Source organism: Nelumbo nucifera, chromosome 5 (assembly GCF_055504915.1).
Source record: "Nelumbo nucifera cultivar China Antique chromosome 5, China Antique-T2T, whole genome shotgun sequence".
In the NCBI taxonomy this organism is placed as follows: domain Eukaryota; kingdom Viridiplantae; phylum Streptophyta; class Magnoliopsida; order Proteales; family Nelumbonaceae; genus Nelumbo; species Nelumbo nucifera.
The window spans coordinates 45,549,982-45,570,775 of NC_142653.1; the positions used below are offsets into that span (position 1 = coordinate 45,549,982).

The 20,794-nt window shown below is 40.2% G+C and overlaps 1 protein-coding gene across 2 annotated transcripts in view; it reads right to left on the reverse strand.

The window, feature by feature from the left end:
• Positions 1-2,400: 2,400 nt before the first annotated feature.
• LOC104608535 (Transport protein particle (TRAPP) component) overlaps positions 2,401-20,794 on the reverse strand; it is a 37,002-nt gene continuing 18,608 nt past the window's right edge. For both annotated transcript variants that reach the window (XM_010274565.3, XM_010274566.3), the window contains exons 4-6: positions 16,481-16,580; positions 5,271-5,453; positions 2,401-2,768 (exon numbers count right to left, since the gene is read on the reverse strand). In XM_010274565.3, coding sequence (XP_010272867.1) covers positions 2,646-2,768; positions 5,271-5,453; positions 16,481-16,580 — 406 coding nt within the window. In that variant the 3' untranslated portion in view covers positions 2,401-2,645. The remainder of the gene's footprint in view (positions 2,769-5,270; positions 5,454-16,480; positions 16,581-20,794) is intronic.

The window sequence follows — 20,794 nt, forward strand, 5'->3', positions numbered from 1 at the left end:
CATGAAGGACTTGGGCTCCCTTCAAGTCCTCGCCAGAAGAACACTTCTTTAGGTTGCACTTTCTTCACTAGTTGTTGGTTGGCCTGGAGCATCTGAGCATAAGCTTTCCAATCTGAAGAGCTTTCTCCCCTCAATGTTGATCCATTGGAGATGACATTTATGACCCTAGTTACGTTGTTGATTTGTTCCTTGGCTTCATCTTTCATTCCCATATTCACTACCCTTTGTGTCTATCTCCTCTATTTTAACCATGACCTCAACTCCTCTATGCCAATCTCAAGAAAAACAACCACTAAGGTAACCACATTACATGAGAATCTCAATCTTGTTCTTTAGCTCGTGGTAGTACTTATCTCGATCTCTCTTGTTCCTATTCAACTTCATCTTGTCAAGCCACCTAAGGAAGGTCTGCTTGTGAATCTAGAACAAGATTTGAGCTTGGGATGCATTTAGGGAATTTATACTAATCATAGTTCAGTGCCTTTGGTGACCTACTAAGGTCATTGGCTTGGGATGACCTTCTTCTGTAATTGTCCCAATCTTTGTAAATGTCCTAATCTCTATTACTCTTCCTTCAATCTGACTTGTCTTCTTCCATGGCCCTGCAATGTGCCTAGGTCTCTTCTATATTAATGTACTTTTCTACTTAAGGGAGGAGGTTAGTCATGTCCTTTGGTGTCTTTTTCACCGAGGAAAAACTAAACTCTTTATGTTTAACGCCGTTCATCAGTGCAACTATTGTGAGGGAAGGGTTAAGGTCTCTAACTTCCAAAGCCTTGTGTTAAACCTCTTCGCATAGTCTCACAAGGGCTTGTCCTTCTTCTACTAAACATCCATTAGGGATGTCGAGGTCCTCCGGTGCTTCCTACTATTGATGAAGTGATTAATGAACATGGTGACAAAATATTCCCATGATCCGATCGATTCTAGCAACATACCAAAAAATAACTAAAGAACTACATCCGAGAATGTGGCCTAGAAGGCTCGACAAATGATCAACTCATTGTATCCATGGAGGAACATGAGCATTTGGAAATTCTCCAAATGATCCATAGGGTTTCCTATGTTGCCGTAGGCCTTTATGCTTGGCATCTTAATGTTTGCAGGGAACAACTCATCTCAGATTTATGTTACGAAGGGTAGATCCTTGGATAGTTGTTATTTAAGGTCAAATCGCAATATCTTTCCCTTGATTGTTGAAAGTTGAGCTCACATGTCTTTCATTTTATTATTGAGGTTCGGCTTCCACCTTGGTTTTGGGGACTAGTTGTGCTTGTCCATAACTGAGTCAGTCCTAGTCTTATTAATCGTTAGGGGGGATTCAAGTTGGATGGTGCCCTCCCGTAGTAGGTTCCGAGCAATGTCCTAGGGCTGCTAGTCCTACTTCTAGTCGTGTTAGGCTTCTAGATGATGGACCCACTCACTTGAGGGTTGAGGATTGTGATCATCTTGGGGCAATTGTCATTGTTCTACTTGACTGTTGAGGTTGTTGGGCCGAGTGGTCAAGTGTAAGGGTCTAGCCCTATTGTTGGGGTGCTCCGTGGTCGTGGACCTCTTGTGCTAGTTGTGGAGGATTTAATGGTGGAGGTTGGTTGTCATGTCACTTCTTTATGACCATGGAGACCTACTGAGAGAGGGACTAATTCTAGGTCCCTGTTGGTGTTGGTGTGTGTCTTCTGAGGCATAGTCTTCATCCGGATCCCACAGATGATGCTAATTTGTTGCAGTCCAAATCCAGTCAACAGATAAAGAGGAGAAGAGAGGACAAACCAAGTAAGCAAAACTGGGGTACTTTCGAAGACCTACAAGAAAGCAAAGAGTCTCTACGTGTGCCCCTAGGGTGAGCTCTCAATGCTTAAGTCAGTAGGTAGGAAATGAGTTGCCGGGCCAAGCAAAGGAGGTTGGTTAGCTAGAAAAGCAATGAAACAAGGAAGCGAGAGAGCAAGAGGGTTGTGCTTACCAAGGGGTCTTGGTGCTACAAGGAGATGGGCGTTATGACTAGCCCAAGATTCTTGATAGTGCATCCTTATTTATTCGTGCTATATGCATGGATGGATCAAGCTGGTCGATTGATGGCTAGGCCGATCCGTGTCACCAGTGATCTCTTTGGTTTGTTCAAGACATGTGGTGGCACGAGTTTAGGATGCATCAATGGGCCTCATCAGAACCAAACACCACCGAAGGACTGAAACTAAGTATCCATTCCTTTGTTCTAAAATCCTAATTTGTTTTGATGTGGCATGGAAAACAAAGTTCTCATCATAAAATTTTCTGCCCATTTTACGTTGAAAGTTGAAACAAATAGATCCATAAACATCTGTTATTTTCTTTCCTTGATAAATGGTCCATTGGAATGCTTTCTTTTTCTTCTAAGAACTTCAGGCAAAAAAAAAACAACAATTATAACAATTTTGGAAATGTTTCTTAAGCATTAATAAACCAAAAGCAATTTACTGAGACAAATAAATCCAAGTTTCTAACCAGATCAAAGCAGATTCTAATTAGCCAATGGCATGCTAGAAGTACACTATTAGAAGTTTCAGGAAATTGGATATTTTAAAAAGCCAGAACTGCTCAAAATCTAAGCAGGAGAAAAAAAAAATCAAAAATACATGTACATGAAATTACTCTCCATTATGGCAAGTTTACTCGTCATCTTTGTATGGGTACTCTTCTGGAACTTGTTTCAGGAGTTTCACACGTAATTCATAAGCATCGTCACCTCGGAGCATATCACGAACCCAAGTAACTTCAGTCTTCATTGAAACCTGAATTTATAAGGGAAAAAAAGAAGAGTAAGAGAAATTAAAAATCAATAAATTAGGACAAACATTATCAATTGAAAGAACAGAAGATGCCCACAAGTAACAGGCATGTGGAAGAATCATTTTCTTTTCAGCCCAAGAAATACATGCATAACAGCCTCAATGTACTGGGAATTAAGATCTCTAAAGACTTGGAAAAGAATAATCAGCAATTTGCATGTGCAACAAAACGGCCTACTACCTGAAAGAGGCATACATGAACCACACTTTCAGATTTACGGTAACCATCATCCAATGGATCTTGTGTCTAAATGGTCCAATGCTTAATCATCTGGGACAACAAATCTTCTTCTTACTGGAAGAACAATTATTTTTCTTTAATATATCTAAAACTCTAAAAAGAAGTTTCATCATATCAGATGGTTAGGTCTTCCACTTATATGATCTTCAAGTTAAGGCCAATTAGATTGAGGGGTCCAAGATTCATGCATATGCACTAACAACGGAATGTATCACGTAAGATATTGCTACACTCCATTCTCAAAGTAGTCAACTTTAGAAAATGAATGTTAGTAGCACAGAAAATTCCACCATTGCTTGAAATTTGAAAACTGCAGGACAAATGCCAACTGCCAAATCACGTTTGGCCATCCATTATGAAATCACCCAATATGTCACTAAACCTATGGCAGAACCATTTAGATTAGAATTCACAAAAATCTAAATAACAAGAACTCACTAACTAATGAAATAAATGAATAAAAGAAAAGATAAACAGGACCTGTTTTATAATCACATCATCCATGGACTCTTGGGCTGCAACCAGTGGTTAACATTAATTAACAATTTTAGTGTACACCCTATCATCTGACACAAAAATCTTCTAGTCTACATCCTTTCTCATCAGAGTGCTAAAGAGTCTGGTTACTTGTAATGCAAAATCAGGAGAAATGGAATGAGCAATATATGAAGGAAATCCCAACAATTAGGCAACTGAAAGAAAATTAGGAACGTAGGCAAGCACCTCCTTCCTCACCCTGTGTCTGATAAGACATCAAAATTTCATTAAAAAAAGACAAAAACAAAAAGTTAGAAACTCTGGTGATAGAAATTCACCGAAACCTCGAGAACCAACTAAACTCCACATGGCATCTTCAAAACAGCAACACAGTAAAGACCAAAGGAAACCTTTCCAGCATCTCCTCCATCCAAAACTTAGACTAACTAACCCCTTTGACACACATTTAAAAACGATTGAACCATGGATTACATCCTACTGCCTTCAACTCTTTAACATGAACCTCCAGGTCTACTTGACATACTAAAATTGAATAATATTTGTTATAAGCAACAGTAGTTACAGATTTACTAGTAGAGATTAAAACACCTCCCTGCTTTCAAAACATATGGACAGAAGGGTAGAAAAGCACAGCATTCAGTTAATCACACCCTGCTTCTCTGCCATATTATTATTTTACAACTATCTACCTAGAATCTTTCAGAGGAGAGAAGCAGCAGATTAAAGAATGTGTGATGCTTAGAGTAATACATTGGATAAGAACTATGGACATCTTCGACCAATACTCCTTTAATGATATTTGGAGGAATTGGATTGTGGTGGCAAGAAGCTCCTCTACAAAACCAAAGGTAGTTTCAGTAAGGATGCCTCCTGAAGGATACTGGAAGTTGAACTTTGATGGGAGCAGCCAAAGCAGCCCTGATCCATCTTGAGTAGGATGGGTTCTAAGAGATAGAGAAGGGGCATGTCATTGTTTTGTTATCAGGTCTAGTGGGAGTGGGGATTCTGTTAGAGCTGAACTACTTGTTGCTTTACAAGGGGTCCAAATTGCAAATGATTTGAATATAGAATATTCGATGATTGAAGGTGAATCTAAGTTGGTGGTGAGGTGGTTGAAAAAACTGGGGACTGTAATGTGGTGCTATTGAAATGAAATTAGTAAATTCAAATGGTAAACAAGAAAATATGAATGTGAGGATACAATGGGTAAGGAGGTTGGCTAATGCTATGGCTGATCTTTTAGCTAAACAAGGGGTGAATAGGGATGCTTTGTATTGGACTGAACTATAAGATGTAAAGTGAAACATTGTGGGGACTGGGGAGAGGCCACACCTCACGCCTCTCCAAGGGATGCTTGTAATGCTTTAAATTTTGATAGTTAATAAAATATTTAATTTATTAAAAAAACTATCCACCTAGGCCCTAGGACTCCGCACACACGATTTTCCACCAATTGTTTCTGTGAAATCTTATTTTGCTTACAATTTTACATTATACAAGTAATTTTATTCAGAATCGTGTACAATTATGCCACTGCAGTGCTGTTCCATGATTTCTAAAGTGCCATACGCATCTGGACACCTAAACATTTGGCACCAATATCACATAACAGGCTGGCAATGCTTATTGGTTGTCTGTATTGTTTTGAACTCATAGAAAATACACACACAAACCAAGGAACTTAGCAAAATGCACAGAGTACTTACCATCTCCAAGGCCCCTCTGATGACTCCACTTAAGATATTGCAATAGTACAGACCTTGGCATGTATCAGGAAGCTCAACAAAATCAACCAAGGGATTATCCTCCAAAACAAGACTGCAACATGTTCCATCAGCTTCCCAGTTGGTTACAGATGCACTGACTCCCAAAAACATTTTGAATCCAACCTGTTGAAGGGTATCATGAAAGCATATACAATTGAAATTTTCCAGTGGGTTAAGAGTATGGATACATCTTGAGAGAAAAAAAAATGATCAGCAAGAAAATTGGACTATAATAAACTGATAATCTGGATATTACAAGGACATCTTGAGAGAAAATTAAAAGAATATTGGGAATAAAAGTGGAACATTATACTACAAGCTTACATAAATTAACTGCAGTACAAATAAATCTCATTATAACTGAAATAAATTGTATAGGCATGTTTGGAATTGGGATTTTTTTCAATGTTATCCTGTTATTGAAGCTATCCAATGACAATTACTGACCTCTGTCCTGCTTCACATCTTCCAAGAATTCAACTTATTTTCAGATTCCTATTAATAAATATTTAGTAGAAATAAAGACATGCAAGGTTTATCTAACTGAAGTAGAAATAAACCCCTTTCCCCTTTTACCAAATTTTTGGGGACTGATTTACATCCAGTACACTTGGTGTAAGGAGAAACAAACTGTCAAACATAACCATGTTTCCCTGGCTTGAAATGGTTTGGAGGGTGAAATTCAACATGGCTATCAAGGAAGCATTTGCATTGAATGAAGAATTCTAAAAGCAAAGGGTTAGTAGAAGTCATTTTACATTTGTAATCTGAGTTTTAATTTTTCACCCATTCGTTTCCTCAAAGAATGCAAACTGGATTAGAAATTCTTGTTTGTGTTGTATACAGTGTTCTAGGCATTCAACTTTCATTATCCATCCCTTTTTTTTATCAGTAAAAGAGACTTCATTATAAATTTAGAAAGATTACAGAAATGAGTAACCTTGGCTACCCCACTAGAATTTAGAGTTTGCCAACTATCAACTTTTAATTATCCAGCCTTGCAACTGAGCCCAGAAACAATGTTCCCTGTTAACCCCTTGTTTTGCTAGCTGATCTGCAAAGCCATTTGCCGCTCTTGGAGTCCACTGTATTAACAACTGCATGTCCTTGGAAAAGCATTTAAACTTCTTAATTTCATTTCTATAGAGCCAGGGAGTCTTTTCATTTTGCTTTAACCAGATTATGACCACTTTGGAATCGCCTTCCACAACCAGTTTTCTCACTCCCAACTCCATAGCCTTTTGCAACCCAAAAACCACTGCCTTTAGTTCAGCTGTAGTGGAATCTCCCCTTCCAATAGGGCCTGAGAACAACCCCACCACAGCCCCTTTGTCATTTTATCACCCCTCCAATTCCATATATTCCTGGGTTGCCAAAACTACTTCCATCAAAGTTTAATTTGAGGAAGCCAGAATCAGGAGGATCCCACTCTCTTAAGACCTCTTTAGTTGATGAAGAGGAAGCTACTGTCCTCCAATTTCTGAAGATATCGTCCACAGTAAAATCTGAGAACAATCCCACAGATTTTACCCACAAAATCACCTTTATCATGATCCCTTCTTTCAGCACTTCCTTGCATCTTTTCTTTTCTTCAAAATTTCTCAGATTTCTTTCCTCCTGTATCACCCAAAGCATTGCTGCCCGAGTGCATCTCCATAGCATTCTACCTCTTCTTTTTGACCATTTGAAAGTGGAGGAGTCAAATATCCTTTCCAAACTCATCGGGGTATCCCACATGCATCCAAAGAGAGAGAAAAAACAGTCCCAAATACAGCTAGCAACAGGACAGGAGACAAAAATATGAAAAGCAGTTTCACCACTTGACTCGCACAAACAACACCAATTAGAAGAAAGGCACCAGCCAAGCCTCTTCCTCTGCATCAGATCACAGGTGTTAATTGCACCATGGTAGACCTCCCAACAAAAAGCACTCACTTTCGGGGGAATGGGGTGAACCAAACTTCTTGGACTGGAAACAGTACCCCATGTTGAGCAGAAGTGGACAAGGTTTTGAAGAAGGAAGCACAACTGAAGGCTCCGGAGGGGTGAGGGGTCCAAAGCCTAGTATCTTGTTTGGAGGTACCAAGAAACACCCCATCTAGCAGCTGAAGGAGAGAGGACACCAAGCCCATCTCAGAATCTCTCACATGTCTACGAAGCCCCAAATTCCAGGCAAAACCGAACTAGGAGGGAGAAGGGATTAAGAAATCAGCAACCGGTCTGTTTTTAAGAAAGGAAAGGGCATAAATTGAGGGGAACAATGTCTTCAAAGGAGAGATACCCACCCACACATCTTCCCAAAAGTTAATTTTGTTACCTGAATTGAGATCATCAAACCTGACATGACCGAGCAGCAGTGGAAGGAGTTTGTGAATTGCTTTCCATGGTGATGCGCTAGAAGCCCTACAAGATACTCCAGCATCCCAACCATTCTCTAAGAGCCCGTGTATGCTAGCCACAATTTTGTGCCACAACCTATCCGTCTCGCAAGGGAATCTCCATACCATTTTCCTAGAAAAGCCTCATTTCTTTCCTTCAATCTCCCTAATCCCAAGCCTCCAAACTCCTTCCTCCTATTCACTAGTTACCATTTTACTAAATGATCTTTCTTCTTATCACCCGATTCCCACAAGAAGTCCCTCATTATCCTCTCCAACTTCTTTCCAATAGCCTGAGGCATGCAATACACCGGAAGATTTGCTAAGGTTGACTTAATGAGAGTAATCCTACCCCCCAAAGAAATGCAGTTCATCTTTCACACTGCCAAGTTCCTTTCAAATCTTTCCACTACTGGGTTCCAAAACTCTAGGTTTCTAGGATTTTCCCCAAGGGGAAGACCTAGATACCTCAGTGGGCAATCACTCCGTAAACAGCCTAGCTCCCCAGCCCACAAGTTAATCTCCTCTTGAGCTAAGTTGATCCTTGCCACCACACTTTTATTGAGGTTCACCTTTAGATTTGTCACTTTTTCAAATAGATTCACCAGCATCTTTAGGTTTCTTGCATCTAACTCACCTCCACTCTCACAAAAGATAATGATGTCATCCGCAAATTGTAGGTGAGTTACCACCATTCTCTCCCATCCTATTCTCCACCCCTTTAAAAGACCCCTCTCATCCGCCCTCGAAATCAGTCTACCAAGCACCTCTACTAGAATTGTGAAAAGGAAGGGAGAAAGTGGATCCCCTTGTTTCACTCCTCTTTGGGCCCCAAAGAAATCCTTGACTACACCATTTACTAGAACTGAGAAGTGGCAGGATTTTAGATAACCCTTAATCCATTTGCACTATCTTACTCCAAATCCGCACTGTCTCGATGCTTCAAATAGGAACTCCCAAACCATAAAATCATAGGCTTTCTCTAGATCCAGCTTGCACACAATGCCCTTCTTACTCGATTTCTTGAAATCCTTGACACATTCATTGGCAATGAGTATTTGGTCCAAAATTTGTCTATCTTGAATGAAAGCCCCTTGGAATTGAGAGATTATTGATGAGAGGGCCTTTTTCAACCGAAGAGAGAGAACCTTGGCTAGGATTTTGTACGGACTTGTTACCAAGCTGATTGGCCTGAAATCCTTGGGATGGCAAGCACTAGACTTCTTTGGGATCAGTGCGATAAAAGTAGCATTTACCCCCTGCTAACAATCCCTCTGTGATAAAATTCCTCAAAGACTCACATAAGATCGCCCTTAATCCACTCCCAACAGTCTTGGTAGAAAGCCATAGAGAATCCATCAGGCGCTGGTGTCATAGAAAAGATTGCTTCCTTTACCTCATCCACCTCAAATTCTTTTTCCAAGTTCCTGCTTACAGTACCTTCTAAAACTGGCCAGTCTAATCCTTCTAACTTTTCCATCTTCCTGATAGAGGCCTTCTGAAAATCGATTTAAAATGATCCACCAAGGCCTTTGCAATTTCATCCTGATTAGTTAATGTGCCATCCTCCAATTCTAATTCATTATCCATCCGTTATTTTCCAAATTTTCTCCTCTATGTATCTTAATTATCAAAATATACATGCATCTACTTTTGAGAGAAAACCAAGCTGATCTAATACCAATTAGTAATGGAAATACCAACTATCAAGCAATAAGCCAACTGCTGTATGTGCATTAAATCAAAAGGATCTAAAGATAATTAATGACCACACAAGCAAGGTCATCTAATCTGTTTTTATTTGAAGGTGAAAAAATATGCCTCTACCATTTGAAAAATGTATAGGACTTATTTTGTGCTTCCTCGTTAAATACACAAAATTTCAGGGAGGTGTCCTTTGCAGCTTTTGTAGTTTGAACGCAGCCTGACTGCCCTTCTTCTTCTTCTTTAAGTGCCATGACATGTATGTATAAACTTGAGTTAAACAGGAGATGTAATTTACTATGTCTTATTAACTTTACAAGGAGTTTTGCATATTCAAATTCCTGAGCTTTCTGCATGATATCTCTTTTGATGATCCTTTGATAAATTGTCCATTTATCTTTGTACATGGGGTATAGGACCATACCTTCTATCTTTTGTATATGAGAACTCAATAAATAAACTCTTAAAAGAATCAATATTAAACCAGTTTTTGGACTTCATGTTATAAGTTTTATAGTAACAATAAGATAAATCATTTTTTTTATCAATACAATAAGATAAATCATCATCATAGCCTTAACCCAACTACATGAGGTCATGAATCCGGTTTCGCCATTCTATTCTGTTTAGTGTCATATCTATTGTTAAATTATTAGCACTTAAATTATTTCTTACTAGTTCAACCTGTGTCCTTATTGGTCCGCTCCTACCCCTTCTAGCCCCCTTAACTTGCAACAGATTACTTCTTCTTACAGGTGCTGTAAATATTCTTCTATGCACATGATCAAAACATCTTAGTCCACTTTCTCTCATTTTACCACATATTGGAGGCTTGGAGCTCCTCCTAGGTTCCTTTGAAGGACTTCATTTCTGACCCTATCCATTCTAGTTTTTCCACTAATCCATCTCAGTATACTGCCAACACTCATTTTTTGGACATGTTATTTATTGACAGCATGACGCTCTACTCCATACAGCACTACTGGTCTTATAACTGTATTATAGAATTTTTCTTTTAACCTAAGTGGTATTCACCCATCACATAAAACTCTGAACTCCATTTTTCCATCCTACTCTGATTCTATGGGTGAGTTCCACCTCAATCTCTCCCTTGTTATTAATTATTGAATCAAGGTAATGGAAAAGGTCATTTTGAATTATCTCTTGGGCTCCAATACTAAGTGTTGAAGATTAATTAGTTTTATGATGTTTTCCGAGTAGATGTTTTATGTTAATTGTTAGATAGGAGGTGAGGACCACAGTAGTTATGTGAGTCCAAATTTTATTATGTTTTTTGAGTGTTATATATGCTGTTTTATGTTTTTCCGCCCTATAAGGGCATATTTGTCTTTGTACTGTTCTATTATTTTAGTATCAATAATAAGTGAAGGGGGCGGCCAGATTATTGCTCTCTTTTCTTTCAACTTCTCTTCTTCTCTTCTTCTCCTTCTCTCTTCCTTCTCTCTTCAAGAAACTACTTTCTTTCATATTTTCTAATTCAGCAGATTTCTACTTGGTGTCAGAGCATCGGCTAGGGTTTCTTGAAGCATTCTCATGCAGCCCTAGATCAGCTGACTGCATGAAGTAGTAAAGGGCTGATCGATCTACTATAGATTGCCCAGTTCTTGGAGTTTTTGGTGGGATCTAGACATTAGGAAGGTGATCTACCGTTCGGCATCAAAATCAGGAAGAACTGGAGTACGGGGAAGAGTCCCAGAAAAGTTGGACTCTTTGTTTTTTATCTGATCTTGGGCACCCAGGTATTGTTAGTTTTCTTTTGATTTCCTAAAGAGGGCGGTTTGGTTTCTGAAATTTTCTAGGCCTCTCGGAGTGATCGATTCACTTTTCTCTCTGTTGGGAGGCGTGGGGAGGAGAGAGGTTTCCCTCCAGCTAGGGTTTTCTTCTTCCGGAAGGGTTGGTTTCTGTGTGTGTGGTATTAAATTATTTTTTGAAGGTCTCCAATCTATTTTTTTCTTACTGTTGAACTATTTGAAGTAAAATGGAGAGTTGGAATACCGAGATGAAATCTACCGGTACTGTGGGACTGGGTGTTGGAGGTAGTAGTGATATTTTCGGGTCTGGGATCATTACTACAGTAAAACTTGATGGTACAAATTATTTGGAGTGGGCACAATCAGCTAAGATGGCTATTGGTGCCCGTGGAAAATTAGGGTATCTCATTGGGTAGGAGAAGAAACCTGATACAGACTCTTCCCAATGGATGCAAGACAATTACATGGTAATGTCTTGGCTGTGTAATTCTATGTTACCTCATATTGCAAAAAATTTCCTATGGGCTAATACTACTAAGGAGATTTGGGATGGAGTGACTGAAACCTACTCTCATAAGCAAAATGAAGCCAGAGCCTATCAGTTAAGAAATCAGGTGATAAGTATGAAACAGGGAGAAAAACCTCTTGCTGTGTATTTCTCCAAGCTGAAAACCCTATGGTAGGAAATAGATCACTTAGAAACTGTGGCATGGGAAAGTGTAAATGATGCAGCAACTTATCACAAACTGGTAGAGAGGAATAGGGTTTTTGAGTTCTTAGCAGGGCTGAACCCTAAATTTGACATTGCTAGGCAGCAGATTCTTTCTAGGGAGGGTGTGACACTCTCTCAGGCCAATGCTTTTGTCTCTAGAGAGGAGAGTAGGAGGAATTTAATGGTGAGACAGCCTGGGATTGACCAATCGGCTATGGTTGGTACAACAAAACCTAAGCCGAATGGAGACATGGGGAGTAGTGAGACTAGAAGGGAAGATAAGAAGGACTTGGTGTGTGATTATTGCAAGAAGCCTAAGCATACCAGGGACACTTGTTGGAAGCTTCATCCAAATCTTATGCCTGCTCGGATAAGAAACAAGAAGGGAAATGCAAATGTAGCCACTACAAGAGACTCTTCAGCCCCTCTCTCCCAAACTGATTGGGAATCCATTGCAGTAGCAGCAATGAGAACAGAATTGGAGAGGTTTGGACAGCTTATGAGTAAGAAAGATTCACCCAGCTCTAGCCTTCCAGATGGACAGCAAAATGCAGGAGCCAACTACACCACTTCCTTTGCACATACAGGTAGTTCATATGCAACTGCAAATCTTGCATCCACTTCAAGTAAGGAGGGACCTCCCTGGATTATAGACTCAAGAACATCTAAGCATATGACTAATGCCCTTACCATTTTCAGTTCCTATCAGTTGTGCTCTGGTAGAGACAGAGTCTCTACAACAGATGGTTCACATATGCCCATTGCTGGGAAGGGGACAGTTAGAGTGACCAATGATATAACTCTGTCCTCTGTTTTACATGTCCTTAGACTTCATACCAACCTACTGTCTGTTACTTCTTTGACAAAATATTTGAATTGTTCTGTGACCTTTCTTCCTGGTAATTGTGTTTTGCAGGATCTGTAGTCAAAGAAGATGATTGGGAGTGGTCGTGTGGTGAATGGAGTCTACCTTCTGGATGAGATTCCGAGACATCAGGGCCATCATGTTAACAGCAGCAGTAGTAGTGGGTTAGAGTCAGTAAACCAGATTATGCTTTGGCACAATCGCTTGGGACATCTTTCTTTTAGTTCTTTGAAATGTCTTTTCCCAAAATTGTTTGAGTCTGTTCAATTATCTACTTTGGAGTGTGAGAGTTGTCAGTTAGGAAAGCATTGTAGACAGTCTTTTAAACCAAGTAATAAAAGAAGTACTTCTACTTTTAATATTGTTCACACTGATGTATGGGGGCCATATCAAATCCCTTCCATGGGAGGATTCCGTTACTTTCTCTTGTTTGTGGATGATTATACACGATATTCTTGGATATATTTGATGAGATCACGTGATGAGGTTCCTAACTTAGTACGACAATTCCACCAGATGGTTCTCACACAATTTGGAGTGAGAACTAAGGTTTTTAGATCAGATAATGCCAGAGAGTACTTTGAGAAAGACCTAACCACGTATCTCTTAGAACATGGTGTAGTTCATCAAAGCAGTTGTGCATATACACCGCAAAAGAATGGAGTTGCTGAGAGGAAAAACAGACACATTGTGGAGGTGGCAAGGAGTCTTGTGGTGTGTGCTTCAGTTCCTGTGCAGTTCTGGGGAGATGCAGTTCTTACAGCCGTACATGTGATTAATTGTGTTCCTTCACGGACTTTGGGGTTTAAGGTGCCATTTAGCCTTCTTTTTCTAGATGGAGAGATATTTTATATACCTCTGAGGGTTTTTGGTTGTGTTTCTTTTGTTCACATTCTTGGCCCTCATCGCAAGAAATTGGTTCCTAAGGCCAAGAAATGTGTTTTTCTTGGGTATGCTCAGAACTAAAAGGGGTATTGCTGTTATGACCCAGTGTCGAGGAGCAGATCTGTCACTATGGATGTTACCTTTTTTGAATCCACATTCTTCTTCTCGAGTGGTTCTCCTTAGGGGGAGAGTTTTGAGGAGGAGAACTCACAATCTGTTCCTCTTCCTGTTTCTGTGGTTTCTCCATCAGTTCAACCAACATCTACATCAGTTCAGCCACCACCTGCACATCAATTCAGCCAGCATCGGTTCAACCAGCACCTGCACCTCCAGTTTCATTACCTGAGCCACTACGGGCAGCCTCACAACAATATCAGCACCAGCAGATGATGGTTGACTCCACACATCCTCGACCCACACCACTCTCTGTCAGTCCTTCTGAAACTCCAGATTCGGCATATACATTTCCAGGTATTCCTCTTGAGCCTATTATGTTTTCTGATGATAATGTTTCTGTCCCTAACACCATTGTTGCAGCTAATCCCACTGACCTTGATCTTCCCATTGCACTTTGTAAGGGGAAGAAAAAGTGTACAGCCCACTGCATTTCACACCATCTTTCCTACAGTGCCTTATCACCCTCCTACCATGCTTTTCTTTCTTCCCTGGATTCTGTGTCTATACCCAGGAATGTTACTAAGTCTCTCTCCAAACCTGAGTGGAAAACAGCCATGCAAGATGAGATGGATGCTTTGGTCAAAAACCAAACTTGGGAAATAGTTGATCTCCCCCCAAACAAGGAGACAGTCGAATGTCGATGGGTATTCACAGTGAAGTATAAGGCCGATGGCAAGATAGAGAGGTACAAGGCAAGGTTGGTAGCAAAAGGGTATACTCAGACCTATGGTGTTGATTATCTGGAAACCTTTGCACCAGTAGCTAAAACGAATTCAGTTCGTATTCTTTTATCTCTAGCAGCCACCTATTCATGGCCCTTGTTCCAGCTTGATGTCAAAAATGCTTTCCTCAATGGTGACTTACAAGAGGAGGTATATATGGACATTCCAGCAAGCTTTTATGAAAATGTTGGTAAAGGAAAGGTGTGCAGACTCAGAAAATCTCTATATGGACTGAAACAGTCACCTAGGGCTTGGTTTGACAGGTTCAGAGGGGCACTCATCCGTTTTGGATACACACAGACACAATCTGATCACACTCTCTTTGTGAAGAGGAGAGATGCTTTGGTGTCTATTCTGATTGTGTATGTTGATGATCTCAAAAAATCATTGCAGCAAGAATTTGAGATCAAAGATCTTGGTGAGCTCAAATACTTCTTAGGGATTGAAGTTGCAAGATCCAAGTATGGGATCTTCATTTCACAGAGAAAGTATGTACTTGACCTACTGCGAGAGACTGAGAAGCTGGGGACCAAACCAGCAGACACTCCTATTGATCCAAATCACAGAATTAATGGTGTGGATGGTGAATTGGTAAAGGATGTGGGGAGATATCAAAGAATGGTGGGCCGACTGCTGTATTTGTGTATGACACGACCAGATATTTCTTATGCTGTCAGTGTTGTGAGTCAGTACATGTATGCACCTCAGGTTCAGCATTGAGAAGCTATTGAGAGAATACTTGCATATACATGAAAAAGCACCCTAGCAGAGGCATTCTTTTCTCAAATCATGAGAATCTGAAGCTAGAATCCCATACAAATGCAGACTGGGCAGGATGCTTAGATGACAGGAGGTCTACATCAGGAGTGTGTACCTTTGTAGGTGGAAACTTGATCTCCTAGAAAAGTAAGAAGCAAGTGGTTGTGGCAAGGTCAAGTGCAGAGGCTGAGTATAGATCTATGGCTCATGGTGTCTCAGAACTTCTTTGGGTTAGATCTCGTTTTAGTGAAATTGGGGTGAAAGCAGAGGAACCTATGATGTTATACTGTGACAATCAGGCTGTAATCAATATTGCCCACAATCCAATTTAGAATGATAGAATAAAACACATTGAACTTGATAGACACTTTATAAGAGAAAGGGTAACAACCGGAGAAGTTTGTTTGCCTTATGTCTCTTCAGATTTGCAGCTGGCTGATGTTCTCACTAAAGGGGTGGCAAGGAACAAGCTTGAACATGATCTACGCAAGTTGGGAATGTGTGACATTTACTCCCAACTTGAGGGGGAGTGTTGAAGATTAATTAGTTTTATGATGTTTTCTGAGTAGATGTTTTATGTTAGTTGTTAGATAGGAAGTGGGGACCACAGTAGTTATGTGAGTCCAAATTTTATTATGTTTTTTGAGTGTTATATATGCTGTTTTATGTTTTGCCGCCCTATAAGGGCATAGTTGTCTTTGTACTGTTCTATTATTTTAGTATAAATAATAAGTGAAGGGGGCAGCCAGATTATTGCTCTCTTTTCTTTCAACTTCTCTTCTTCTCTTCTTCTCCTTCTCTCTTCCTTCTCTCTTCAAGAAACTACTTTCTTTCATATTTTCTAATTCAGCAGATTTCTACTCTAAGTTTACCCTGATTTGCACTCCTATTATTAAATTTACATAGCATATATTCTGTATTGGTCCTACTTATTTTAAACCCTTTGTTTCTAAGGTATTTGTCCATAAACTTAATTTTACATTTAATCCTTTGTTAGTTTCATCAATTAATCAATCATATTAATAAGATAAAATGCATACCTAAAACCATATCCATGAAACAACCAAATAGGTAAACGGTATATTTAAATGAATCAAGTAACTCAATATGTTCAAAATAAGAACTTCAAGTTGTAGAAAATAATAAATACATAAAACAATATAGGTTCAGAGAGACCTTTGCAATTACTTCAGCAGTCTCCTTGAAATCAACACATCTGGAGATATTAGACTTTGCCAAGAATTCATCAATCAGACGAATTCCAATGTTGTAACCCCTGCAATTGGAACTCGGTCATGCCCGAAACCATATAACCATATAAAATGAAAACTTTAAATAGATAGGAGCTTTGACCAACACATAAAAATAATGAAAGTGATATAAGAAAAAATTGCATCACCATTAACATTGTTGGTTCGGCTGTCTTAATTTGTTTGTTTATCATTGTTGGGTCTTAAGTCATTAGTTAATGGGCCTAATCTTATTTAGTGTTTTATTTGACTAGGTGTCCCATCACTAATCAGGGGCATTCTAGTCTATTTATGTAACATTATGTAATGCTCTTATATATAATAGAATAGGGCTGGCTGAGAGGGAATTGCCGCCCTTCTCTTATCTTCTCCTTCTTCTTCTTCTTCCCTTCTCATTCGACAGCCTTATTCCAGCAAACATGGTATCAAAGCTCTAATCTTTCACCTGGTTACAACAGCTACTTCTTCTACTCGCATCTAACTCTCTCTTCTTCTTTTCTATCTTGGTTACTGCAAAGAAACCCTAGGGTTGGTCGTAGAACACAGCAGGACATACATCTAGGGTTTCCCTTGGTTGTAGGGCCCAAGGGGAGTTAGACCCAAAAGGTGATGCCCTAATAGACACAGTACAGCAGACTGTAGCCATTCGGCTAAGAGGAATCTGTGTAGAACAGATCTAGGAGGGAGGACTGATCTCAGCAGTCCTAGAACTGTTCGTGGGTGAAGTTAGAGCCTGCGATAGCAGTGATTAGCACACAGTAGAATCCAACACAGCAAGTTGCAGGCTAAGGCAGCAGTGATTAGAACACAGTAGAAGGTAGTACAACAGATTATAGTCTGCAACAGCAGTAATTAGGGCACAGTGCCGCAGTGTAGTACTCGGTGTTTCAGCTCTGTGACAGGTTCTCAGGACTGAGTTTACAGTGCAGCAAGTTCTGTAAGTTTGAAACAGTTCTCTATATATTGTGTTTACAGTCTTGACATTTACAAGTAGGAGAAGATGTCTTCCATATCCGGGGAAGTGTCTTCTAGAGATGTTAGGGCTTGTGGGAGGTCTCCTAATCTGGAGAATCCAAATCTGCACAACCTACAGATCACAAATGTGTTGTTGGATGAGTACAACTTCAGAGAATGGTCTGTTTCAGCCATGCTCTTCATCACATCCTGGGAACTCACTAGTTACTTAGACGGGCAGAAGAAGGAACACAAAGTGGGGAGTGCTGAATATGCAACTTGGCACAAGGAGAATGCTACAGTTATGTCCTGGCTACTTGCTTCAATGCCAGAATTTACAGACTGAATCAAGACATTGCTACCTTGAGGCAAGGAGATATGAGTGTTGCAACATATTTTGCTACACTAGAAGGACTATGGGAAGAGCTAGATCATCACCTTATTATTGATTGGGAGAATACCAGAGACAAGGAAAAGCATGACAAACAGGTTGAAGAGGGTAGAGCATTTAAATTTTTGGCTGGCCTAGATCCAATATATGAGAGCATAAGGTCCCAAATTCTGGGAAGGGATGAAATGCCAGACTTACATCATGTCTACTACCTTGTGAGGAATGAAGAGGTGAGAATAAAAGAGATGCAGGTTGATACTCAAACTAAACTAGCTGAACAGTCTGTGGAACATTCGGCCCTAATCTCTACAAATCAAAGGGGAAACAGGTACTCGGACAAGAGACATCTGAAGTGCACCCACTGTGGAGGAGAAAGGCATGTGAAAGAGACTTGTTGGGTTCTCTATCCGCATCTGAAGCCAGCTGCATTGAGGAAAGATAAGAAGCATCAGAAGGGTCAACCTGCAAGTGGGAATCTGGCTGCGAGTCACAGTGATGATAGTTCAAAACACTCATCCACAGTTACTTCCTCTTCCATGGGACAAACTACTAATTCCCTTGGAACCGGGTCCTTGGGTTTTACTGCCGATGAGGTAGAGGTTCTTAACCGGGCCCTAGCCCGTCTAAGGACCAATTCTCTTGCTTCCACCTCCCTTGCCAGATCAGGTACTGTCTTTGCCTTCAGTGCAACTAGTACTATTGATCCTGCCTCTTGGATTATTGATTCTGGTGCAACTGACCACATGACACACATGTCTTCTCTATTTTCTTCCTATCATTTAATGTCTAGCCAAGATAAGATGAGGGTTGCCGATGGTTCTCTCTCTACCATCTCTGGGAAAGGAGTGGTTGACCTAAGCAAGGACCTCTCACTCAAATCTGTCTTGCAAGTTCCCAATCTTTCTTCAAATCTCTTATCTGTTTCAAAGCTTACCAAAAATTTGAATTGTAGCATAACCTTTTTTCCTATTCATTGTGTCTTTCAGGACAAATTGATGAAGAAAACGATTGTGAGCAGTCATGAGTGTGGAGGTCTCTACTACCTTGATGCAGACATCAGTTCGGCCTTACAAACATCTGCTACTAGTAGTCAGTCCAATGTGGAGTTAATAGCTAGGTTACATCTGTGGCATGCTAGATTAGGTCATTTACCATTTTCATCATTGGAAGTGTTGTTTCCATAATTATTCAAAGGTGTTTCAAGTCAAGAGTTAGTTTGTGAAGTCAGTCAACTATCAAAGCAATGTAGAACTGTTTATTCAACTTCTAGTAATGAAATTCAAGCTTCTTTTGACTTAGTCCACTCTGATGTTTGGGACCCCTCTCCCATTATTTTTGTTGATGGCTTCCGATACTTTATCAGTTTTATTGATCATTATTCCCGATGCACATGGATCTACTTATTCAAAGCACGAGATGAAGTGTCGCGGGTAACCATGACATTTTGCAAAATGATTGAAACACAATTTGGCAAGAAAATCAAACAATTCAGGTCTGATAATGCTGCTGAATATTTTGAAAGGTCCTTGAATCTGTTTATGGAGGATGCTGGAATGATTCATCAGTCATCTTGTGCTAGTACCCCCCAACAGAATGGGGTTGCTAAGCGCAAGAATAGACACCTATTGGAGACTGCTCGAGCCTTACTATTTCAGCACAAAGTTCCAAAAAAACTATTGGTCTCAAGCAATCCTTACTACATCATATCTGATAAATCGAATGCCATCCAAGGTATTGGGGATGAAAACTCCTTTCTCTGTTCTTTGCCCTCACCTTCCTGACTTTTCTCTTCCACCGAGAGTCTTTGGTTGTGTATGCTTTGTACATGTCAAGGATCCGAAGAAGACCAAATTGGATCCTAGGGCTACGAAGGGAATCTTTTTGGGGTACTCCCCTACTCAGAAGGGGTACAAGTGTTATGATCCAGTCACCAAGAAAAAATATGTCACAAAGGATGTGGTATTCTTTGAGTCTCAATCCTATTTTCATTCTTCCCAGAATCCTCTTCAGGGGGAGACTAGTGGGATGGAAGAGGATTCTTCTATTCCCTCCTTCTTTGTGCCTCTCTCTACCTCGGACCTTCCATCTTCTCCTCCTGATCCACCTAGTTGTGGTATTCCGGGTGAATCTAGTGAGGCTCCCATGGTACCAACTACTACTAGTGATGTTGCAAATGTTATTGAAGACTCCAATAGGCAGCAAAGAGATATCAGAATCACCTACAACAGAAGGAAGAAGGGCCCTCTAACTCATGACAGCAACCAATTGGACTCGGATCAACCTGTCTCAGAAACTCAAGGTAATCCTATCAATTCCTCTGACTAGGATCTTCCTATTGCCCTTCGTAAGTCTACCCGTTCTTGTACTATCAGACACCCCATTGCTGATTTTGTGTCTTACTCACATTTGTCTCCTCGTTATTGTTCTTTTGTCTACTCTCTCTTCTGTGCATGTCCCTACTAGGTATCCAGAGGCAGTATCTGACCCAAAATGGAAAGAGGCTATGGACGAAGAAATGAAGGCCTTAATGAAAGCAGGGACTTGGGAATTAGTGGATCTACTAGAAGGGAAAGGCACTGTTGGATGTAAGTGGGTGTTCACTGTGAAGCATAGGGAGGACGGGTCCATTGAAAGGTACAAGGCTAGACTGATAGCAAAAGGGCTTACTCGAAAAGAAGGGATTAACTACAAAGAACCTTTGCTCCGGTAGCAAAACTCAACACAATCCGAGTTCTATTATCATTAGCTGCAAATTTCTCACGGGAGCTACATCAATTGGACGTGAAGAATGCTTTCTTAGATGGCGACCTACATGAAGAGGTATTCATGGATCCTCCACCAGGTTATGGGTTTGGCGGGAAGGTATGTAGACTGAGAAAAGCTCTATACGGTCTT